We start from the raw sequence: 26,268 nt of genomic DNA on the forward strand, positions 1-26,268 counted from the left end.
CTCCTGCGGGTGGCCCTGAGTTCTGCAGGTCTGAGTCTCCTTTGGGGCAAGCTCACTCCCCAGCCTCCTCTCAAGGCAAGGGCAGATCTGACCAGACCCAAGAGGGGATCGAGGAATCTTTGGGGCAAGACAGCAGAACTTCTTTGGGGAAAGGGGACTTGAAGACTCACCTCACTGCTTCCCTTAAGGGAGATGGGCTTCCGGGGAGCCGGGAGTCCCCATCACCTAGTGACAAGGGGGCACCGAGGGGGCAGTTCTCATATTTTCTGAGTTTGTGCCTTTTCTGAGGTTTTCCTCAGACTCTCAAAGGGGTCCCTGATGGCGACCCCTTGGGAAGAAGTTACCTCACTGTCCCTTCTCCCCTCCCCATGCAAGATACTGTCCTTTCTCAGGGAGCAGCCCTAGAAGCCTCACTCCCTGGGGGCGGGCGCCCTCTGCCGGTTGAGGGCGGGACCGGGTCTGGCTCAGCGCACGGGGTGCTGCTGGCAGTGGGGCTGGTCAGGGAGACACGTGGGGCTGGACAGGTGTGTGGGGCCTGACCTAAGCTCCTTCTCCAAGGGCAGAGAAAGCACTGAGGTGGGGATATGACTCCCAGGGGTGGGGCCTGCCGCTGACAGTGCGTGGCTGTGGGGGTCCAGAGGCACATGACCTCAGAAGAGTTTGTTTCAATGCAGACAGGCAAGGCCTAGAGTATACACTTCGTATTTTAAAAACCGAGGACAGAGCTAAAATATTTATAGAGGATCGGCCCCATGGTTTTTTGTCAGCCCCACAGCAAGGAACCAGAACTTGGTTTTGCAAAAATCAATATGCTCACATAGCCCTACTGAGACACGGCAACAGCCCAAGGCCCGGCTCCCTGACACTGTAGGCAGCTCTTTATAGGAACAGGGGCATCAAATCCCAGCATGGCAGGGAGAGCCTCACTTTGCTTACTGCCATCATTTATTGAACACTTGCTAAATGCCAGGCACTGTGCAAAGAGCATTTTCCCCACACAAGCAGGATTAGAAGGTAGTAGTCCTCTTATCTTTTCTAATGGATGGAAAAATTGAGGCTCAGGATGGGAAGGTAACTTGTCCAAATAACACACAGGAAGATTAAAAGTAGAACACCCATTAGACAGATCAACGAGACAGAAAGTTAACAAGGATATCCAGGAATTGAACTCATCTCTGCAGCAAGCAGACCTAATAGACATCTATAGAACTCTCCACCCCAAATCAACAGAATATACATTCTTCTCAGCACCACATCATACTTACTCCAAAATTGACCACGTAATTGGAAGTAAAGCACTCCTCAGCAAATGTACAAGAACAGAAATTATAACAAACTGTCTCTCAGACCACAGTGCAATCAAACTAGAACTCAGGACTAAGAAACTCAATCAAAACCGCTCAACTACATGGAAACTGAACAACCTGCTCCTGAATGACTACTGGGTACATAACGAAATGAAGGCAGAAATAAAGATGTTCTTTGAAACCAATGAGAACAAAGATACAACATACCAGAATCTCTGGGACACATTTAAAGCAGTGTGTAGAGGGAAATTTATAGCACTAAATGCCCACAAGAGAAAGCAGGAAAGATGTAAAATTGACACTCTAACATCGCAATTAAAAGAACTAGAGAAGCAAGAGCAAACACATTCGAAAGCTAGCAGAAGGCAAGAAATAACTAAGATCAGAGCAGAACTGAAGGAGATAGAAACACAAAAAACCCTCCAAAAAATCAATGAATCCAGGAGTTGGTTTTTTGAAAAGATCAACAAAATTGACAGACCACTAGCCAGACTAATAAAGAAGAAAAGAGAGAAGAATCAAATCAACGCAATTAAAAATGATCAAGGGGATATCACCACTGACCCCACAGAAATACAAACTACCATCAGAGAATACTATAAACACCTCTACGCAAATAAAATGGAAAATATAGAAGAAATGGATAATTTCCTGGACACTTACACTCTTCCAAGACTAAACCAGGAAGAAGTTGAATCCCTGAATAGACCAATAGCAGGCTCTGAAATTGAGGCAACAATTAATAGCCTACCAACCAAAAAAAGTCCAGGACCAGATGGATTCACAGCTGAATTCTACCAGAGGTACAAAGAGGAGTTGGTACCATTCCTTCTGAAACTATTCCAATCAATAGAAAAAGAGGGAATCCTCCCTAACTCATTTTATGAGGCCAACATCATCCTGATACCAAAGCCTGGCAGAGACACAACAAAAAAAGAGAATTTTAGACCAATATCCCTGATGAACATCGATGCAAAAATCCTCAATAAAATACTGGCAAACCGGATTCAGCAACACATCAAAAAGCTTATCCACCATGATCAAGTGGGCTTCATCCCTGGGATGCAAGGCTGGTTCAACATTCGCAAATCAATAAACATAATCCAGCATATAAACAGAACCAAAGACAAGAACCACATGATTATCTCAATAGATGCAGAAAAGGCTTTTGACAAAATTCAACAGCCCTTCATGCTAAAAACGCTCAATAAATTCGGTATTGATGGAACGTACCTCAAAATAATAACAGCTATTTATGACAAACCCACAGCCAATATCATACTGAATGGGCAAAAACTGGAAAAATTCCCTTTGAAAACTGGCACAAGACAGGGATGCCCTCTCTCACCACTCCTATTCAACATAGTGTTGGAAGTTCTGGCTAGGGCAATCAGGCAAGAGAAAGAAATCAAGGGTATTCAGTTAGGAAAAGAAGAAGTCAAATTGTCCCTGTTTGCAGATGACATGATTGTATATTTAGAAAACCCCATTGTCTCAGCCCAAAATCTCCTTAAGCTGATAAGCAACTTCAGCAAAGTCTCAGGATACAAAATTAATGTGCAAAAATCACAAGCATTCTTATACACCAGTAACAGACAAACAGAGAGCCAAATCAGGAATGAACTTCCATTCACAATTGCTTCAAAGAGAATCAAATACCTAGGAATCCAACTTACAAGGGATGTAAAGGACCTCTTCAAGGAGAACTACAAACCACTGCTCAGTGAAATAAAAGAGGACACAAACAAATGGAAGAACATACCATGCTCATGGATAGGAAGAATCAATATTGTGAAAATGGCCATACTGCCCAAGGTAATTTATAGATTCAATGCCATCCCCATCAAGCTACCAATGAGTTTCTTCACAGAATTGGAAAAAACTGCTTTAAAGTTCATATGGAACCAAAAAAGAGCCCGCATCTCCAAGACAATCCTAAGTCAAAAGAACAAAGCTGGAGGCATCACGCTACCTGACTTCAAACTATACTACAAGGCTACAGTAACCAAAACAGCATGGTACTGGTACCAAAACAGAGATATAGACCAATGGAACAGAACAGAGTCCTCAGAAATAATACCACACATCTACAGCCATTTGATCTTTGACAAACCTGAGAGAAACAAGAAATGGGGAAAGGATTCCCTATTTAATAAATGGTGCTGGGAAAATTGGCTAGCCATAAGTAGAAAGCTGAAACTGGATCCTTTCCTTACTCCTTATACGAAAATTAATTCAAGATGGATTAGAGACTTAAATGTTAGACCTAATACCATAAAAATCCTAGAGGAAAACCTAGGTAGTACCATTCAGGACATAGGCATGGGCAAAGATTTCATGTCTAAAACACCAAAAGCAACGGCAGCAAAAGCCAAAATTGACAAATGGGATCTCATTAAACTAAAGAGCTTCTGCACAGCAAAAGACACTACCATCAGAGTGAACAGGCAACCTACAGAATGGGAGAAAATTTTTGCAATCTACTCATCTGACAAAGGGCTAATATCCAGAACCTACAAAGAACTCAAACAAATTTACAAGAAAAAAACAAACAACCCCATCAAAAAGTGGGCAAAGGACATGAACAGACATTTCTCAAAAGAAGACATTCATACAGCCAACAGACACATGAAAAAATGCTCATCATCACTGGCCATCAGAGAAATGCAAATCAAAACCACAATGAGATACCATCTCACACCAGTTAGAATGGCAATCATTAAAAAGTCAGGAAACAACAGGTGCTGGAGAGGATGTGGAGAAATAGGAACACTTTTACACTGTTGGTGGGATTGTAAACTAGTTCAACCATTATGGAAAACAGTATGGCGATTCCTCAAGGATCTAGAACTAGATGTACCATATGACCCAGCCATCCCATTACTGGGTATATACCCAAAGGATTATAAATTATGCTGCTATAAAGACACATGCACACGTATGTTTATTGCAGCACTATTCACAATAGCAAAGACTTGGAATCAACCCAAATGTCCATCAGTGACAGATTGGATTAAGAAAATGTGGCACATATACACCATGGAATACTATGCAGCCATAAAAAAGGATGAGTTTGAGTCCTTTGTAGGGACTTGGATGCAGCTGGAATCCATCATTCTTAGCAAACTATCACAAGAACAGAAAACCAAACACCGCATGTTCTCACTCATAGGTGGGAACTGAACAATGAGATCACTCGGACTCAGGAAGGGGAACATCACACACCGGGGCCTATCATGGGGAGGGGGGAGGGGGGAGGGATTGCATTGGGAGTTATACCTGATGTAAATGACGAGTTGATGGGTGCAGCACAGCAACATGGCACAAGTATACATATGTAACAAACCTGCACGTTATGCACATGTACCCTACAACTTAAAGTATAATAATAATAAATAAATTAAAAAAAAAAATAAAAATAAAAAAAAATAAAATAAAATAAAAGTAGAACACCCCATTTCTCAAAGAAGCAGAAAAATATGTTCCAAAACTACCAATGGAGAAAAATTTGCATGCTGTAAACTAACAGTTCATTAAATTCTGTTTAAGGCTGGATGCTTTAAACAGATCACGCCGGTAATCCCAGCACTTCAGGAGGCGGAGACGGGCGGCTCACCGGAGGTCAGGAGTTCAAGACTAGCCTGGCCAACATGGCGAAACTCCGTCTCTAATAAAAATGCAACAATTAGCTGGGCGTGGTGGCACAAGGCCTGTAATTCCAGCTAATGGGGAGGCTGAGGCAGAAGAATTGCTTGAACTCGGGAGGTGGAGGTTGCAGTGAGTCAAGATCACGCCACTGTACTCCAGCGACAGAGACTGTAGACAGAAAGAAAGAAAGAGGAGGGGAGGGGAGGGGAGGGGAAAGAAAAGAAAAACAATGGAAAATTCCAGAAATAAACAATTCCTAAGTTTTAAGTTACACACCATTCTGAGCAGTGTGATGTAGTCTCCTGCCATCCCACTTGGGACACAAATCATTCCTTTTGTCTGGCGTGTTCATGCCGCAGATGTGATCCACCCTATACTATGTGATTGTATAGGGAAAAACAGCATACATACATGGTTTGGCACTTTCCAAGGTTTCAGATGTCCACTGGGGGGTCTTGGAGCATAACCTCATGAATGCGGTGGGACTCCTGCAGTTGTGACAGAGACCATAGTCTTCAAAACCTAAAATATTTGCATTTTTCTGTACAGGAAAAGCTTGCCAACCCGTGGTCTACACACCTGGTATCTTGGACCACCCTGCCCCAGACTTCCTCTGTAACAACGCTTATAATGTCTCTATGACCACAGAAGTAAAAGGAAATTGTGACCTTTACCAATAAGCAACTTATTTTTACAAATTACTTACGTAATAAGCATCCTGTTTCCAACACAGACCTCAGTTTTCATGTCCGTTTTGAATGAACATTTGTCACACTGCTGGCTCCTTTGTTACTAACGGTATATTCTTGAGATCAACTTTTCTAAGAAATGTTATTTTAGCACATGTCCCATGGAAAGGAGGGTTTATGGCTCCACAATACAGATGTGACAAAGAGGAAGCAGCATGTGACTGCCAACGAGGAGAACCAACAGAGTGGGTCCTGAGGCCTCCCGTGACCTTTCAGCCTCGCTCTGCTCCTCCTGCTCCTGGCCACGCCAGCCTCAGCCAGGGGCTGCCATGGCAGCTCATTTGACTCTCACAGGAAACCTGAGAGGCAGGTTGTGTTTCTCTCTCTGCTTTACTGACAAGGACAGGGAAGCCCAGGGAGTGAGGTGTCTCACCCAGGTCAGTGTCGGCACACACAGGAGGCAACCAGAGCATGTGGCAGGGCCCCACAGGACACCAGGGCCTCTCAAACCCACTACCCTTTCAGGCCCCTCTGCTGCTCACCATTGGTGACATGAGGCTGTCAGGAACAAAGGGAATTTCTGGATTTTCTCCTAACATTTTCTCCCACTGTAACCTCCCTTCATCTGTTGAATTTACTGCAAATCTTTCCTAGTCTTTTAGTTTTCCTATACTTAAAAAACCTTGTTTCTAAAAATTAAATAATTAGGCTGGGCACAGTGGCTCACGCCTATAATCCTAGCACTTTGGGAGGCCGAGGTGAGTGGATCACCTGAAGTCAGGAGTTCGAGACCAGCCTGGCCAGCATGGTGAAACCCTGTCTCTACTAAAAATACAAAAATTAGCTGGGCGTGGTGGCAGGCACCTGTAATCCCAGCTACTCAGGAGGCTGAGGTAGGAGAATCATTTGAACCCGGGAGGCGGAGGTTGCAGTGAGCCGAGATCACGCCACTGCACTCCAGCCTAGGCGACAAAGCGAGACTGTCTCAAAAATACACATACACACACAAAAAAATTAGCCAGGTGTGGTGGCACACACTTGTAATCCCAGTTATTTGGGAGGCTTAGATGGGAGAATAGCTTGAACCCAGGAAGCAGAGGTTGCAGTGAGCCGAGATCACGCCATTGCACTCCAGCCTGGGTAACAGAGCGAGACTCTGTCTTTAAAAAAAAAAAAAAAAAAAAAATTAATTATGTAAGCTCATGGTTAAAAATATTAGCATTATGGAATATAAAATTAAATGTCTCTTATAATCCCAGCACTTTGGGAGGCCGAGGCAGTGGATCACCTAATGTCAGAAGTTTGAGACCAGCCTGGCCAACATGCTGAAACCCTGTCCCTACTAAAAATACAAAAAAATTAGCCAGGCGTAGTGGCGGGTGCCTGTTATCCCAGCTACGTGGGAGGCTGAGGCAGGAGAATCACTTGAACCTGGGAGGCAGAGGTCGCAGTGAACTGAGATCGCACCACTGCACTCCAGCCTGGGTGACTGAACAAGAATCCGCTTCAAACAAACAAACAAAAGTCTCTAAAATAATTCCCATTTTCCAGGTCCATCAGACACTACAGATAGGGAAGGAAAACTTAATTCCATTGGACACCCACAGATATATCTTGATCATCTTATAAACACTTAAAATATATTCAAATCTTTTGTGCATATTTTCATCATATTGTAGAAAAGTTCTCTCCAAGAGACAGGTGTATGGGGGTGCTGTTTTCTTTCTCAGAATGTAAAAGGGATTTATGAAAAAACTGTTCATGCTCAGAATATTCTGGGTTTCTACTAAATCCATTTTCCAATCACAAGGCATTCCATATCAAAGCCTGCACTCTTTCTGCTCCTTATGAGAATTCCTACCTAAATCAGCCATCTTTGGTTTAGCTCCAAAATGTATCAACTCACCTTCATCTTCACTGAAATTTTCCAGAGGGAGCAGAGCAATAGCCTCTAGCCAGGCCCCTCAGAAGCCCTGGCTGTAGGTTTCCCATCACTGCTTCTGAAGGGAAACCATGTGCTAGACAGGAAGTCACTTTATTGTCCGTGAGACTTGGGAGAGGCCTTCCAGAGATCCGGCCAGACTCAGGCCACTATCTTCTTCCCCAGCCTCTCCCTGTAGTAGCGGGTGGGAGTGCCAACGTAAACAAGGGCCCTCATGTGGGCTGAGACGGGAACAATAGGACAGAAGGTAGGAGAAGGCAGCAACTGGGTGGACTTGGTGGCTGCAAACAGGGTTCTACACGCTGTCCTCCTCCTGTGTAAGCCAAAGGGTACCGGCACTGAACGCTAGGCTGGGCAGGCCGAGGTAAGAATGGGAGTGCACGTAGCCTTGGCGGGGCAGCCTCTAAAGAGCGTTCCTGGAGAAAGGAGAAATGGGCTATGTCTACTGCCATCAGTGAAGGAACTGGTCCCAGGAGGCTGGCAGGGCCTGTGGTGGGGGAAGGTCCTCTGGGCACACCTAGAATTGAGGGTCCTCCCACTTCCCACTGAAACAATTCCCTGCTGCTCAATCTCACTGCCATATGCAAAAACAAGCAAGCAAACAGGAAAACTTAAAAGTGGGTTGATCGAATGCTTGAGTTTATTAACATGTCTCCGAAGTCTTTTTTACTGGGAGTTTCAGGGTGGTCTCTGAAATCCACTGCTGTTGAGCTCCAACTCCAGGCCCCACGGGGTTGCGCCAAGCTGCTCAACCTCACCTGTTTCTTGAAATTTTGCTCCCTTCCACTAGGCAGAAGATGGGTCCAGCAGGAGACATTGGAGCACCAAATGGAAAAGCTCTTCCTTCTTTCCCCTCTTCCTGCACATCAGAAAGAATGCATTAGAAAGACAAGGAGTGTGCATTTGGGTTTTCTAAGGGTGAGACAGTGTGGGGCTCCTGTAGGGAGGTGGGTACTCCTGCGCCCAGTGTGGCCTCCTGCTCCCACCACTATTCAGCTGTGGGGTTTTTCCTTGGGGGAAATTACTTTCCAAATTTGATTTTTCCACCTGTAAAAGGAGGCAAGTAAGGGTTGGTATGAGGATCAAATGAATTAACAACTATCAGACTGACACAAACATTCCACTTAAACAGCCAAATTGACTTAAAAGGGCAACATAGATGTCTGAAGTTAGAGTGCCTGGTGGGTAAGCTGGAGAAAGGAACTTCTATGCAAGAACTGTGTCCTTTCAGAAGCTCCAGCCAGAACGCACATGGTTCGAGAGAGCCCTGAAGACAGTCATTGCCCCACACACACACAGAACAAATTGTTCTCCACCCTCTCCCAAAACAAAACAAGAATAGTGAAGAGCCACAGACTGATGACCAGTACAACGGATACAGTATTGCTGAGCCCTTCCATGTGCCAGGGGCTGGGCAAAGAATTTCATATTAACTTATTTCTCACTTCAATTCTGTGAGACATGCACTCTTCCCCCACTGACAGATTCGGGGGAGGAGAGGAACTTTGCCAAAGAACACACAATTGCACATGGTGGAGCTGGAGTTTGAGACCAATGGACCACTAAGCTACCTGCCAAATTCAGTTGCAGAAACCCCAAAGCAGGTATAGAACACAGTTTCCAATAAACAAGAGCTCATATCGGCACTTCCTAGTGATAGAAGCTAACTGTCCAAGAGCACGACTGTCTTGGGACAGGAGGTCATGCTGCAGAGCCCAGGGCGGTCCGCCCTGCACAGAGAGGGAGTGCAGACCTAAGGAGAGGCACACTCTGTGAAAAGAGGAAAAACCTACAGATTGATTCCACCTGTTCAGAGCAACAGGCACGGCTTCACTTGGGACCACATGTGTCCAGGGGCTCCACAGGGCTGGGTCCTGGCTCTGTGGCCATCTCTACACAGCCTCTGCTGGGCTACTCTGTGAGAGGTCACACTGGCTGGCAGCAGGATCTCAGCCTCTGCTCCTTTCCCTAGTACAGTTTGATCTGAGTTCACTTTGATCTTTTTTTTTTTTTTTTGAGACGGAGTCTTGCTCTGTCGCCCAGGCTGGAGTGCAGTGGCCGGATCTCAGCTCACTGCAAGCTCCGCCTCCCGGGTTTACGCCATTCTCCTGCCTCAGCCTCCCGAGTAGCTGGGACTACAGGCGCCCGCCACCTCGCCCAGCTAGTTTTTTGTATTTTTTTTAGTAGAGACGAGGTTTCACGGTGTTAACCAGGATGGTCTCGATCTTCTGACCTTGTGATCCGCCCGTCTCGGCCTCCCAAAGTGCTGGGATTACAGGCTTGAGCCACCGCGCCCGGCCGCCCACTTTGATCTTTTACCAGTTCGGCTTCACCTCTTGCACCAAGGCTGTGATTTCTCAGGGCAAGTTGTCAGTTTTCCCGTATGCAGTGTTTTTCTAGGTGGATTGTTTCTGATGTGGTTTCCTCTGATGCAGGTGAGGGAAGTATCACCTTGACTCCTCCCCCAATACAATTATTCTCACAGGGCTCTGCTAAACATGAGACTTGGGAGGGACCCAAGAGCTTGCTTGGCTGCAGATTCAAGGGTCCAGAACTCAGAAGAAAGTGGTCCGAGGTGTCTAGAAACAGGCACAGATGCTTCCAGAATGCACTTAATACCAAGTTCTCTGAGCAGTAGCTACTCCCTGCCAAGTAACCCTCCTTGAGAAACACTGATCAACCCTGCTTTATTCCAGAAAGAATTTAAGACTGCCTACAGAAAACACGAGGGAGCATAGTTAAAATGTGTGAAGTCCTCCTCCAAAACATGTACTAACCACTAATATCAATATTAAGGGTTTTGGCCAGGCACGGGGGTTCACGCCTGTAATCCCAGCACTTTGGGAGGCCGAGGCAGGTGTTTAAGACCAGCCTAATACGGTGAAACCCCATCTCTACCAAAAATACAAAAATTAGCTGGGCATGGTGGCACATGCCTGTAATCCCAGCTACTTGGGAGGCTGAGGCAGGAGAATCACTGGAACCCAGGAGGCAGAGGTTGCAGTGAGCCAAGATCGCGCCATTGCACTCCAGCCTGGGCAATACAAACAAACAAACAAATAATAAGGATTCTTCAGATATCCAAGTCCAGGTCCTCATATCCACTGTGTCCAACTCAACTTCTCCTTATTACTGTGCAGACCGAGGCAGTCCAGCCCTAAAAATCCCCTCCTCTCAAGCTCCTAGACGGGACTCTAGTGAGGGGAGAACTGCTGCCCTGGTAATTCCTATTGTGGGGACAAAGGAACATGGGACTATAGGCAATAAGTTACTTATCAGTCTTCACTGGAGGTTGTTTCTCTCAACTAAAATTATCAAAATTGGCTGTTACAATTTTTAACTTGATATTCCCAGACAAGTGCCAGGAGAGAAGCTGTTGCAAATAGCTGGCTGAGTGGAGAGGAGAGCGCCTCAGCAGAGAGGCAAGCTGGAGGGAGGGATGGATACTATCCTCTGAACTGAAGCAGTCACAGGATGGCTGCACACAGCACTCCCGGCATGCAGAAGGGGGCGTGGGGACTCAGACACTCTGAGATGCATGGGTTTGGGGTACCCACTCGAGGCCTCATGTCCACTGTGTCCAACTCAATTTCCTCCTTATTACTGTGGAGACTAAGGCAGCTCGATCCTAATAGTCCCCTCCTCCCGGCTCCTATTCACCACTCCAGCGAGGGAAAACAACTGTTGCTCTGGTTGCTTCTCTCAGTGGAAGGAGGGGACAGGGACTATGGGAAACCAACTATCTAGAGCACAGGCCTCCAAGTCCAGTGGAGGGTACAGTTAAGCAAATCCTTACAGTAGTAATAGCTGGTCAGCAATTTTCCAGGTTATCGTTTGAATACAGGTGTCAACCCATGAATGTATGTATGAACTGGTACATTTCCACTTTATGAAACACGATATGAAATTAAAAAATACTCAGGGAAACATAAAGCATTTGTTTATTATTGCTATACTCAAGGCAGTATCTCTTAAAACAATTAGCCTTGATAATGGAAGTATAACCAGAACCATTATTCATGAATTTACAGTTTGTTCTTTTCTGCTGTTGAGACTTCACTGTTTCACACACACCATCTACCCCAAGAACTTTATTATACAAGAACAAGAAGAATTAACTTGAAAGTCACAAAGCATGGCTTGACGGCTTGCCTAGTTCCTGACTTTAGGCCAATCACGTCCCCTCTCTGAACCTGTTTCATCCTGTGTTAAAAAAGAAATGGGAGAGGAAGAGGAGAGGATAGAATAAACCTACAACTGAGATAACACAGGTGATAACTGAAAGAATATGAATGAAATTTCACTGTGAATAAAAAATATTATACACAATATCACTAATAAAAAATAGGGCTGGGGAGGTAAAACAGTCTATGTTCCTGGAAGCCTGCATGACAGCAGCTGAGAACTAAATCCTGGGGCAGGACAAAGGATATTCATGGCCAAGTCTCTAAACTCACTAATGAAGTACCTGGCTCAACAAGTCACTTAATATGTACCCAGCTACACCCTAGAAACATTTTGTCAGTTTTATTTTACCTTAATATACATTTGTACAGGCAGTAATAAAAAGGCTATTACACAACAATTCAGTGAGTTTTACCTAGTTTCAAGAATAATGCATGCAGTTACAAATGAGAGGTAGAAACACTGTATTAAAGACCTAAAAATACAAACGTCATATAAATAAATGTTCAAATTAACTCCTGGAATTTCATACAGATAAATAAGGTAAAAATTACATTACTTTGTCAAAGTAAAGGAAAACCCATGTTTGTTTTTATCAGTACATTAAAATGAGATTAATGCCAAAGAGCTCTGTGCAATTTGTCAAAGAGTTCAGATTATTTTATGTAAAAGGATTAAAATAAAAGGATTAAAATTGGTGAATGGTTTATTCAAGTATTCAAGCAGGTAAGTAAAAGAAACCAAATAATATACAACGTAGGAACCATTCCTGGAGGGATATTAAGTTAACTGCCTGCATTCTCCATGACTAGCTATTTGGTGAACTGTCAGGATTAACATGAAAAATACACATTAGGCAGAAAAGAGCTGCCCATTTTCCTAAGAGAAAACAAACTTCATTTTCCACTCACTTCATGTAGGAACTCCACATCACTAACAAGCCTTTAGGTCACCAACTTTGTTTTGGCCCTATTCAAATTCTCAAGAGTATCTCTTGATCCATGATTTTTTTTCCTAATACTGCCCAAATAAACCTAGCCTTTAGTAAACCTAAGGTCACAGGCATCAATGTACATTTTGCATGCACAATAAAAAATGGAACCAAAAGCTAACAAAAACATTACTGAGAAAATCTGTAGGTGTAGATGAAGAAAAAAAAAAATTGCAAAGGTTCACATGAATACAAGTTTTAACCACTTAAAAGTTCACTGGAGATTACATGTGAATTCTGGGAAGGGTATATGTATACAATCAAGTAAAATATTTTAAACAAGTCCATTGTGCCTCGGTTAAATTACAAAATCCAATACACAGTTGTTTTAATAAATTAGTGCAATATGAAAGATTTTGGAAGATTAACATGTGTCCATATTAGGATCAAATTGAAGATTTCAAAATTTCTTCCAAGATCCATGTTTCACTTCTTCTTAAGCTATTTCTTCCTGAGCTGTTTAAATATACATGCTCAGATTTAAACAAACTTACTCCAAATATCAAACTGCCTGGATGAGGGGTGAATACTTTTACCTTTATACCTCAGCAAACACACGGAATTTCACACACTGCTCTGATGAACCGAGTGATGAGCACTCACTTTGTTACATTTTTAATTATCTTTAAGAATAACTGTACCGGTTATCCTAGTTCTAAGGTACATTTATTCACCAAGTCCAAACTGGGAGCCAAACACTCTTGCTCCTGCTTCTACAAAGAAAAAGGGAAAGGGTGACTTTCTCCAATAAGGCAGATTTCCTACAAATATGTAGTTTTTGGATTGTTTTTCCCTTTTGAAATCACTGCTTGTTCTTTGGTAGTCACCAGTTAAGAAGCTACAGTTTCCTGGGGATGGGGTGACAGAACTCAAGCTGTAATCCCAAAGGCATCACCTCAGGTTCCCACCACCGGTCCATGGGATGAGCCTGCTGCTCACACGGTTGCGGTGCTATGGCAGAGCGCCGACAGTCTTCTCTCAATACTACATTTATCTAGAAATAAAATAACAAAAATGAAGAACTAATGAAAAAAATCACTAATTATATTGTCATCTCTATTCTATCTTTGCCCCAAAGTTAACAGTTCTGAACATGTTTTCTTATTTCTGCTTGGTAATAGTTTAGATACGACTTCTAGCTTAGTGCTGCAAAGTGGTAAAATTTAGGTAAGCACGTCGGCTAGCTTGCTACATAACTAGCTTGCTCAAAACTGCAAATAGTCTTAGAACTGCCATCCTCTTGTGGCTACTCAAAATGTAGTGTGACCACATACACTCCAAACAGTCCACCACCTCTGCCTAAAAAACCAGATTACTGGGCTTGTGTGTCATAAGTAATAACATCCTGGTATCCCATCAATCTCCACTCTGCTAACTATACCAAGTCTGCAGTACACAGAAGTTTCACAGGACTCTTCAGTCACTAAGCCCATGAGGCTTAAAATAGTTGCATTTAATAATAAAAATAAAGTCCTCCTACATATACGAACACTTGCCAACAAAGTAACACAGTGTAGAAATCTAAAGATGAATTACACAGTCACCAGTGCTTTTCATGCATCACCTATAATCCTCACAACAACCCTGCAAGGCAGGTACTGCTGTATCTATCTATGTATCTATCTAGCTATGTATTTATTTATCTATATATCTATATATGTATCTATGTATCTACCTACCTACCTACCTACCTACCTACCTACCTACCTACCTACCTAGGATGCAGTCTTGCTCTGTCACCCAGGCTGGAGTGCAGAAGCGCGATCTCAGCTCACCGCAACCTCTGCCTCCTGGGTTCAAGTGATTCTCCTGCCTCAGCCTCTCAAGTAGTGGGGCTTACAGGTATGGGCCATGATGCCCAGCTAATTTTTGTATTTTTAGTAGAGACACGGTTTCGCCACGTTGGCTAAGCTGGTCTCAAACTCCTGAACTCAAGTGATCCGCCCACCTTGGCCTCCCAAAGTGCTGGGATTACAGGTGTGAGCCACTGTGCCTGGCCCTACTCCCATTTTATGAAAAAGAAGCTGAGGCCGCGCAAAGGCTCAGTGATTTGCTCAAGGCTGGAAAGACACGATTCAAACCCAGGCAGGATTCCAAACTCCAAGCTCTTTGTACTATGCCTGTGGTAGACAAAATGAAGTCAGTAAATACACTACTTTGTAAGTCAACTTACATTTATGTACATTTTCAATATCTGCAGGGTCCTGTAGAATCTTAGTTAGGCCTTCCAAAAGAAGGGCTGCCTTATGATAGCGATAAACAATATCTTCGGTCTGCTGAAACATCTCATCAAGGGCTGCAGACTGAACCTGGAACCAGTCAACAAAAACACAATTCTCTCAATTTTTCCAAGAAAATACAAATGCATTTGGGCAATGAAGCTTTAAATGGAATCCACCTAAAATTAACACATTTTGGTAAAGTGATATAATCTGCAAAACTGCATAAAATTCAAAGATTCTTTGGGATGAGCAATACATAAGAGCAACTTCATAAAAAGTCATTCTGCTTTCAAACACAGCCTTCTGGTATTCAGAGGTATGCCTCATAGATTTCTTACTAGAATCCTTCTAAACTGGCTCTTTTATGACTTCACTATAAATTGATTTTAAACACACACTTCCACACAAGGGTAACCTGAAATTTCATTAAAGTAGATTCTGTTTCAATCATACAATTAAATGATGCTAACAGTCACTTACTGGCTTTATTGGCTTCTTTTTCTAGCCAAATAATTTTTGGGTGTTGTCATTCATTCATTCAAATATACTTATTAAGCACCTACTAAGTGCCAGGCACTGTGCCTACAACGAAGGAGAGCTCGCAGTCTGGAGGGAGATACAGTCCTGCAAAAAATGCAATTCTAATTCCAAGGGACACATGGTATTACAGGAGGAAGCACTGGATGGTACCGAATACAAAGGGGATGCCTCTAACCTATATTATGGAAGAAGATGATTAGGGGAAGCTTCCAGGAGGTGCTGTTTGTGCTGAATCATAAAGCAACAGCAGAAGTGAATTAGGTGAGGAAAATATGGGAAGGGGCTCTCCAGAAAGAGGGGATGGTAGCATTATTCACAGGGGTTTCCCCATCGACATTCTGATTTTCTCTTTGATCATTAAATACCAAAACTCTCAGTAATCTAGTATCCAAATTTACTTGTTAATACGCTATATCTTTGTTTTTAATTTTAAAAATATATTAATGTCTTCTTATACAGATGGGGTCTTGCTCTGTTGCCTAGACTGATCTCGAACTCCTGGGCTCAAGCAATCCTCTCGTCTCAGCCTCCTGAGTAGCTGGTACTACAGGTGCTTGCCACTGTACCTACCTATTCTCTCTCCTTCAAAAAAATAATTTCAAGTAGCTAATAACAAGCAAATAAAATGGATACAGAAAATCAGAGCCAAGACAAGTAAAAAGAAAAAAATAACTTAAGTGTTAATGGCTCTAAGCTCACTAAGCAGCCAGGAGGAAAGGAGGAATTTATTAAGTTATAGATCTCTTTATTCCGAGAAGGAAAAACAGCATAATAATACTTTATGGAGAACATTTTTCTGGTGCAAAATTCTAAAAATAATTTATCATATAAGGTCTCAATTTAGCATACAGTGATGCAGTGCGTATTATTCACCTCAACAGTTTACAGCAATATGATATACACTATTTTTGTCAAGAATTTATATTCCAAAGTTATTTTCCTATGGTTATTTTAATAAATTTCAAAATAAGGCCATGGAATATAACAGCACAGTTCAAAGTAGACAAATGGAAAATGGAAAGGGGGATCTATTATGTTAATGTGTAGAAATACAATTAGCATGCCGAGCATGGTGGCTCATGCCTATAATCCCAACACTTTGGGAGGTCAAGGTGGGTGAATCATTTGAGGTGAATCATTTGAGGTCAAGAGTTCAAGACCAGCCTGGCCAACATGGTAAAATCCCATCTCTACTAAAAATACAAAAATTAGATGGGCATGGTGGCAGGTGCCTACAATCCCAGCTACATGGGAAGCTGGGGCAGCAGAATCGCTTGAACCTGGGAAGCAGAGGTTGCAGTGAGCCAAGATCATGCTGCTGCACTTCAGCCTGGATGACAGAACAAAATTCCATCTCAAAAAAAAAAAAAGTATGATTGGCTAACGAATGAATTTTCCCCCACTTAACTACTTTTTCAACAGCCTCAATTTTTATTTCTACTTCAGAGCAATTTTTCCCCAAGAGAGGCAGAAAACAAATTATTTCCAATATTATAACCAGAAAATTGGAAAAGGAGGTTTTACTTTGTGTCTACACTACAATAATTATCAGTAAGTGGGACCTGAGCACATAAATTTGTGTGGATTGATTAATAAAGCAGTGTTTTTTCTTTTTTTTTTTTTTTTGAGACGGAGTCTGGCTCTGTCGCCCAGGCTGGAGTGCAGTGGCCGGATCTCAGCTCACTGCAAGCTCCGCCTCCCGGGTTCACGCCATTCTCCTGCCTCAGCCTCCCGAGTAGCTGGGACTACAGGCGCCCACCACCTCGGCTAGTTTTTTTTTGTATTTTTTTTAGTAGAGACGGGGTTTCACTGTGTTAGCCAGGATGGTCTCGATCTCCTGACCTCATGATCTGCCCATCTCGGCCTCCCAAAGTGCTGGGATTACAGGCTTGAGCCACCGCGCCCGGCCAGCAGTGTTTTTTCTAAGAGTTTTATCAAGCCTAACTTTCTTAAACAACAGAAAATGCAGGAACAGATCCTGCTAATGCTTTTAGATGCACACTATAAAAAGATTAGATCGGCTGGGCACAGTGGTTCATGCCTGTAATCCCAGTACTTTGGGAGGCTGAGGAGGGTGGATCCCCTGAGGCCAGGAGTTTGAGACCACCCTGGCCAACATGGCGAAACCCCATCTCTACTAAAAATACAAAAATTAGCTGGGCATGGTGGCAGGTGCCTGTATTCCCAGCTACTCGGGAAGCTGAGACAGGAGAATCACTTGAACCCGGGAAGCAGAGGTTGCAGTGAGCTGAGATTGTGCCACTGTATTCCAGCCTAGGTAACAGAGTGACTTCATCTCCAAAAAAAAAAGATCATTCCTAATGCCAACAATGTTTAATAACAGCTGTAATAAACTTTTAGCAAATGTGGTAAATTACAAATATGGATTTGTAATTACATCAAATACATTCAATAAATTACATTAAGAGTTGCTTAAATCCAATTACTTCTTTAGTAGAAGGCGATCCACAATACTTGGGATTGAGACATTATCTTTTAAAATGATAGCTGTCAAATAGATATTCAATTAAAAAGACACTTAAAAGATAAGTAGTACTATACAATATTAAACCTTAGAAAGGGTTACCATTTCTACAGCACAATTATAGATGAGTTTCTCTGCAGTCACACTGTTGATTTCATCAATAAACCTCTGTTTGTCAGAGAAGAATCGATTCAGCTTTTCTGTAAGTTTCTTGCACATGGTGATGCAGAATTTATATCGTTCGTTCAGATTTTTGACAACTGAAAAAAATTGAGATGGGAACTAATTTTAATTTTCCTCCAGAAATAAAGACACAGTGATATGTATCTTTTTTGCTGATATATAGGGAAGGTGTCACTAGTGATCATTCAAAAAAAAGGACCAGAAATAGGATTCTTTCATATGTTATCTCTTTCAATATGAAAAGATTGAGAATAATGCACTTCTGATTTATATCAATTAAACTGCAAAAAGTTAATAACCCAGCATCTTTTCTCTTTAAGAATATTGAAAAATAAAAATAACAGTGAGTACTCATCAGACACTCTCACGGTGTGATGGGAAAGAGCAACTTAAGGACCCCTGGAGTCACACGCTGCCTTCTCCCATACCTTGTTTCACTGCTGTGGATGGGCTCAGTTTCCCGGACTTGATCTGGGCTTTGGCAAGATGCAGAGAAGCCGCAAGCAGCTGTGCTGCTTTCATGTACAACACCAGCTGCTCCACCCGCCTGCACCCAAAAGACAGTAGCAGAGGGTTATCTAGTGAACTAATCTAAGATGTGGCACTCTACACAACAGGTCAACATTAACATTGCCTTTCTATAAAGGAATAGCATCCTCTTTGATTTCCTTTTTTTTTTTTTTTTTTTGACAGAGTCTTGCTCTGTCCCCCAGGCCGAAGTGTAGTGGCTTGATCTTGGCTTACTGCATCCTCTACTTCCTGGGCTCAAGGGATCCTCCCACCTCAGCCTCCCGTGTACTAACATCTGGGACCACAGGGGCGCACCACCATGCCTGGCTAATTTTTGTATTTTTTGTAGAGACAGGGATTTATCATATTGCCCAGGCTGGTCTTGAATCCATGGGCTCACGCAATCCTTCTGCCCTATCCTCCCAAAGTGCTGGAATTACATATAGGTGTGAGCCACTGCGACCAGCCCTCCTTAATTTCTTAATGCACAAGTAAACTCTAGAGGGACAAGGCATAAAGATGTGTGTACTTTGAAAACAACGGATACACTCAGATAAAAATAAATACAATCTATTTACATAAATAGTAAAATTTATGTAATTTTAATGTAATTATCAACAGTATAATTTACAAGGAAAGGCAACACTAAGGTTGTATAATCTCCAGGTCTTGGCTCATATAGTGAAATCTAGTACAATGAAATAATTGAGACTCCTAGCTTTTAGCAGTGAGATACGATCTTCAGTGGATGACAATACCTATGACTTAGACACAAGTTTAGAGAAAGCATGAAAAGTCTGGAAATGAATGACAGGGGGGTACCCACCCCCAGTCTTTGCTCAGCTGACTGATCTGGTCCACCACCACACTCTCCTGGATCTGGTACAAGGACACAGCAGATGTGCACAGCTCAGGGTTTCCTCCCCTCACGGCTGTCAGGTCCAGCACACATTCAGTGAACATCAGCATCACATTCAGATGGCGTAAGGTGTCCGTGTGTTCCCGCTGCAGCAAAGTCAATTTGTCTTAGAAAATTTCAGATTAAAAATCGGTACATACTCATTTCTGTACATAAACCATGGCCACTGATCACATTTTCTATACTTATGAGTATCAGAATGACAAAAGGAGATTGAAATTTTTAAACTTCAGAAAGCTGGTAAGAAAATGAACACAAATGAAATCAAATGTAGGCATATGCATGTGTTTGTGTATATATATCAGAGTACCCACATAAGTAAACTCTCAGGATGAGTCGCTGTGCTTTTACCAGAAAAAGAAAAGAAAGCTGAAATGATTAAACCAATATACATGAGACAAAAACGTGACAAGTTAGACACCAAGATTATAAGGATACTATAGGTGCTAAATTACACCTCTTGATACTGTAGTGAATTCTGTTGACTTCTTATAATTTCAGAGTTGCTTTACTTAATTTCTGGTGGTTTTTCAGTTAACAGTGGTTACTAATACCAAAGCTCTAAATTTCTGTGATCTTTTCAGTTAGTTAAAGAGGGGAGTGTGGGTAGACATAACAACATTCAGAGGGCTGTCATTTAAAAATGGGTATTCTAGGCCAGGTATGGTGGCTCACGCCTGTAATCCCAGCACTTTGTGAAGCTGAGGCAGGTGGATCACCTGAGGTCAGGAGTTTGAGACCAGCCTGGCCAACATGGCGAAACCCCATCTCTACTAAAAATACAAAAATTAGCCGCTGTGGTGGCATGTGTCTGTAGTCGCAGCTACTCAGGAAGCTGAGGCAGGAGACTGGCTTGATCCCAGGAGGTGGAGGTTGGAGTGAGCTGAGATCGCGCCACTGCACTCCAGCCTGGGTGACAGAGTGAGACTGTCTCAAATAAACAAACAAATAAATAAATAAATGGGTATTCTAGAATGTTGTTTTGAGATTTGTTTTTAGTTATAAATGCATTTTGAAATCTCAAATAAGCCTAAAAGTTTCCCACTCTATTATGGTTAAAGAAAGATGAGAATCATTTTCCTGGTGACAGAATAAGCCAATTGACTTCTAAGTCTTTCTGTTCTGTGACAGCATATTGGACTATATGTTTCAATATACTGGAACATGTACTGGAATGTACTAGAATGCTCATGCCTGTAATCCCAGCACTTTGGGAGGCAGAGGCGGGTGGACCACGAGGTCAGGAGTTCAAGACCAGCTTGGCCAACATGGTGAAACCCTGTCTCTGCTAAAAATACAAAAATTAGCTGGGCATGGTGGCACATGCCTGTAATCCCAGCTACTCGGGGAGCTGAGGCAGGAGAACTGCTTCAACCCAGGAGGCGGAGGTTGTGGTGAGCCAAGATCGCGCCACTGCACTCCAGTCTGGGCAACACAGCGAGACTCCATCTCAAAAAAAAAAAGAAAGAAAAACACAGAATCTATGCGTTTCTTCCTATAAACCAAAGCTTATTATGGATGAGTGTCACTGTCAACATTAATCTAAAACGACATCAGCGATACTTTTCAAACAGAAAAGGCACGTTAAAGAGAACATAATTTAGTAACTATTTAATGTATTTTGTTCTTGTCATCACTAGAATGTTCTCATACCAAATCAACATTACATTCACACCACTATAGTCTCTTCTCTACCTCCATCAGCGTCTCCTCCGGCAGTTCAGGGGCTTCAAAGGTGATGAGCCCCTCCAGGCTGGGGGGTGAAGCACCGTAAGGCACGTATCTCAGGCTGGGAGCTGCCTCTGCTCCTGGAGGGGAAGAGCCGAAGCCTGGGCCAGGCGGGGACCCCACACACACGCGGCCACTCACGGCACACAGAGAGCCCCCCGAGTTGCTAGGCCCCACTACAAGGAAACAGAGGATACATGGCAGTGTCCAGAGTCAGGGCTTTCACACCCACTCCTACTCTTATGTACTGAATAAACCTGCTGAGGTGATAAAGGAAATGTTAAAAGAAACTCACTGACCCCTATGTACTATTTGAGGATATTAATAGTCTTTACCTATCCATGTTCATTGTTATTCCTTGTCTATATATTTTATATTAGACATCATCACAGCTGGTTTTTTTAATACTCTGGTTTTTTTTTTTTTTTGAGACGGAGTCTCGCTCTGTCGCCCAGGCTGGAGTGCAGTGGCCGGATCTCAGCTCACTGCAAGCTCCGCCTCCCGGGTTTACGCCATTCTCCTGCCTCAGCCTCCCGAGTAGCTGGGACTACAGGCGCCCGCCACCGCGCCTGGCTAGTTTTTTGCATTTTTTAGTAGAGACGGGGTTTCACCATGTTCGCCAGGATGGTCTCGATCTCCTGACCTCGTGATCCGCCCGTCTCGGCCTCCCAAAGTGCTGGGATTACAGGCTTGAGCCACCGCGCCTGGCCAATACTCTGTTTTAAACAAATTTAGATCATATTAATTTCTCCTTGCTGTTCCACAGGGCCTCATAATTATAAAACTCAATGGATGCATAGTGATTCATTAAGTTTATATATAATGTTTATCTGGAGTTATTTATACTATTTCTGATTTTATTCATATTACAAATAGCACTGTAATGAAATGCAGTTGTTCCTTCTTTTGAATAATTTCTTTGTGATAAATACTCTGAAGTGGTACAAGAAGGAATGGAATTAGCATATTTTTACAGCTCTTCCTAAGAACTAAGATCAATACATATTTTTATAGCTCTTCCTAAGAACTGCTATATTACTCTTTAACGCAGCCCTGAGTAAGCACATAGATCCTATTTAAACCTCAATAACACTGGACATGATACTTTTTTTTTTTTTTTTGAGACAGGGTCTTGTTGTTGCCCAGGCTGGATTGCAGTGGCGTGATCACAGCTCACTGCAGCCTTGATTTCCTGGGCTCAGGTAATTCTTTCATCTCAGCCTCACAAGTAGCTGGGACTATAGGCGTATGACACCATGTCTGGCTAATTTCTGTATTTTTTTTGTAGAGATGGGGTTTTACCATGTTGCCCAGGCTGGCCTCGAACTCCTGACCTCAAGTGATCCTCCCGCCTCGGCCTCCCAAACTGCTGGGATTACAGGCGTGAACCACCATGCCCAGTCTTGGATATTATACTTTTTAAAATGTAGTTAGAGTTAACAGATACAAATGTTACTTTCTTAAAATGGCATTTTCTTATTATTCAAGGTTTTTAACTGTCTTAAAAATACGATTTTAGGTCTATTTTCTCTTATTATCTATTTCTGTCCTTTGCTTATTAATCTGGTATCTTGATTAGCAACTTATTTAGAATAAGATAACTTGACTCATGGTACAACAGAGAAGATGTCGAATTATTGATTTCAAGTCCAATCTAAATACTTTCTTAATTTTTGGTATTAACCTATTTACAGATTATAAATGATAAAACAAATCTATTAGCCTTCTAACTGTATATAGGATTAAGTGCAAAGATTGAGACCCAAAGTACAAAAAATTTAAAAAATAAATAAAACAAGTTTCTTTCCTTTTTTCTTTTTTTTGAGACAGAGTTTTGCTCGTTACGCAGGCTGGAGTGCAATGGCACGATCTCGGCTCACTGCAACCTCCACTTTCCAGGTTCAAGTGATTCTCCTGCCTCAGCCTCCTGAGTAGCTGGGATTACAGGCACCTGCCACCACATCTGGCTAAATTTTTATATTTTTAGTAGAGACAGGGTTTCACCATGTTGGCCAGGCTAGTCTCGAACTCCTGGCCTCAAGTGATCTGCCTGCCTCAGCCTCCTAAAGTGCTGGGATTACAGGCATGAGCCACCGCACCTGGCCAAAACAAGTTTCTTTAAAACAAACAAACAAAAAGCCTATAATTTTCAAATAATTTATTGGATCTACTAAAGTAACCCTTTAATATATAAGCTGAGAAGAACCATATTTGATTTGCTTCTTCATGAATAAGTCATATTTATACTATGTCACTTTGTAATATATTATATAGAACATATAGTATTTTAATATATAATATAGCACTTTACAAAGTTTTTTTTCCCACAAATAATGCCTCATTTACTTCTTAAAACCCATTAAGATAAAGAAAATAGTAATCTCCATTTCACTGGTAAAGAAACTGAAGCCCCGAGAATTAAGTGACTTGGCCAAGTTACAACACTGAGTCATTTGTCAAAACACTACATTCCAAATACTAGCCAAAGACTGTAATACAATAAATGCTCCTTACCTGAGGTTGTTCTTGCTCGAAGGAGCATGTGGGTACAAGTGGGGGCTACTGCACTGTGTGGAGGAGACCCTACAGTGAAGAGGACAGCCCTGGAACTTGCAGCTATACCTGCAGGAGGTGCCAGAACAATACCACAGGCTCCTGCTGGAGCTACAACAAAAAGTTTACAGAAGGTCATGTTACCTTGATAGTGTTTATATCTGGGAGATGGGACTGCAGGTGGATACTGACTTTTATATCAGGAGTCTAGTTTTTTTTTTTCTCTCTCTCTTCTTACAAAAAGTACTTATTGCTCTTAAAATCAGAAAATGTAATACAATATTTTCATTAAAATAATTTATAGTAATCTCAAGTGTGAATCTTCTTCACACCAAAATCTAGCATTTGGAGTTTTATTTGTATACTTCTAAAATACATGAACTGTAAGTTATACACGTTGAAGACAGTCCTAAAAAGTGAAGGCCAAGAACTGGGAATAAAAACATGTTAAGCTAGGGTGGGTGTGGTGGCTCATGCATGTAATCCTAGCACTTTGGGAGGCCAAGGTGGGTGGATCACCTGAGGTCAGGAGTTCGAGACCAGCCTGGACAACATGGTGAAACTCTGTTTCTACTAAAAATGCAAAAAATTGCCGGGCGTGGTGATGTGTGCCTGTAATCATAGGCCTGACTCAAGAGCCTGAGTCAGGAGAACCTCTTGAACCCAGGAGGCAGAGGTTACAGTGAGCCAAGATCGTGCCATTGCACTCAGCCTGGGTGACAGAGCGAGACTCCGTCTCAAAAAAAAAAAGAAAAAAAAGAAAAGAAATCAAAATAAAGACATTCTCAAATAAACAAAAGCTGAGAGAATTCACTGCCAGCAGACGTGTCTTACAAGAAATATAAAGGACAAAGGATAGTTCTTCAGACCAAAAGTAACTAACTCCAAATAGTAATCCCAATCTGTAAAGATAATTATAAAACACAAACTGTATAGTTCTTCTGTTAACTGATTTAAAAAGCAACTGTATAAAACATGTATACAGTTGCATTGTCAGGTCTATAGCATATAGAAATGTAAAGTTCATTTAATTATTATTATTATTATTATTATTATTTATTTTTTTTTTGGAGATGGAATCTCACTCTGTCGCCAGGCTGGAGTGCACTGGCGAGATCTTGGCTCATTGCAACCCCCGCCTCCTGATTCTCCTGCCTCAGCCTTCCGAGTAGCGGGGATTACAGGTGGGTGCCACCACGCCCAGCTGATTTTTGTATTTTTAGTAGAGACGGGGTTTCACCATGTTGGCCAGGATAGTCTCGATCTCTTGACCTTGTAATCCACCCGCCTTGGCCTCTCAAACTGCTGGGATTACAGGCGTGAGCCCCCGCGCCTGGCCTTACTTTTTATTTTATTTTATTTATTTTTATTTTTTTTATTTTTTTTGAGACGGAGTCTGGCTCTGTCACCCAGGCTGGAGTGCAGTGGCCGGATCTCAGCTCACTGCAAGCTCTGCCTCCCGGGTTCACACCATTCTCCTGCCTCAGCCTCCCAAGTAGCTGGGACTACAGGCGCCCGCCACCTCGCCCGGCTAGGTTTTTTGTATATTTTTTTTAGTAGACGGGGTTTCACCGTGTTAGCCAGGATGGTCTCAATCTCCTGACCTCGTGATCCGCCCGTCTCGGCCTCCCAAAGTGCTGGGATTACAGGCTTGAGCCACCGCGCCCGGCCTTACTTTTTATTTTTTTAGAGACTGGGTCTCCACCTGTCACCCAGGCTGAAGGGCAGTGGTATAGCTCACTGCATAGCTCACTGCAGCCTCGAACTCCTGAGCTCAAGTGATCCTCCTGCCTCAGCCTTCCACAGTGTTGGGATTACAGGAGCGAGCCACTGCACCCAGCCAGAAATATATTTGATAATAATAACATAAAGGAGTCAGATGGGATTAAAACTGTATTAGGGTAAGGAAATGACACCAGATGGTAAATCAAATCCACAAAAACAAAACAAACCAAGAGAACCAGAAATGATAAATAAGAAAGTTAATATAACAAACTATAAACACATACTTGCTTTCTTTTCTTAGCTTCTTTTCAAAGACATAAAATTACAAACCAGAGTAAGATGGCAAAATAGAAGCCTCCACCAATTGTACAATACACCCCCCCAAAATTTGCGCACAATAAAGCACCTTTATAAGACCCAAAAATCAGGTGAATAATCACAGTACCTGGTTTTAACTTCGTATCACTGAAAGCGGCACTCAAGAGGGTAGGAAAGGTAGTCTTGAACTGCCAGCACTACCCTCCGCCACTCCCCTGGCAGTGGCTGTGTGTGGTGAAGAAATAATCTGTGTACTTGGGGGAGGGAGAGTGCAGCAATTTGGGGACTGCACATTGAACTCAGTGCTGCCCTGTCACAGTGCA

General features: G+C 42.5%; 1 protein-coding gene across 4 annotated transcripts in view; it reads right to left on the reverse strand.

The window, feature by feature from the left end:
- Positions 1-8,204: 8,204 nt before the first annotated feature.
- ULK2 (unc-51 like autophagy activating kinase 2) overlaps positions 8,205-26,268 on the reverse strand; it is a 106,077-nt gene continuing 88,013 nt past the window's right edge. The window contains exons 21-28 of one of the 4 annotated variants that reach the window (XM_015118807.3): positions 23,864-24,013; positions 21,317-21,429; positions 19,529-19,707; positions 18,621-18,739; positions 18,112-18,269; positions 14,936-15,071; positions 13,658-13,756; positions 8,205-8,445 (exon numbers count right to left, since the gene is read on the reverse strand). In XM_015118807.3, the coding sequence (XP_014974293.1) occupies positions 13,698-13,756; positions 14,936-15,071; positions 18,112-18,269; positions 18,621-18,739; positions 19,529-19,707; positions 21,317-21,429; positions 23,864-24,013 (914 nt within the window). In that variant the 3' untranslated portion in view covers positions 8,205-8,445; positions 13,658-13,697. Of the gene's footprint in view, positions 8,446-11,509; positions 13,757-14,935; positions 15,072-18,111; positions 18,270-18,620; positions 18,740-19,528; positions 19,708-21,316; positions 21,526-23,863; positions 24,014-26,268 lie in introns of those variants that run through there. The other 3 variants (XM_015118806.3, XM_077970529.1, XM_028836113.2) reach the window with 3 other exon arrangements.

The sequence above is a fragment of the Macaca mulatta genome, chromosome 16 (assembly GCF_049350105.2).
Source record: "Macaca mulatta isolate MMU2019108-1 chromosome 16, T2T-MMU8v2.0, whole genome shotgun sequence".
In the NCBI taxonomy this organism is placed as follows: Eukaryota; Metazoa; Chordata; class Mammalia; order Primates; family Cercopithecidae; genus Macaca; species Macaca mulatta.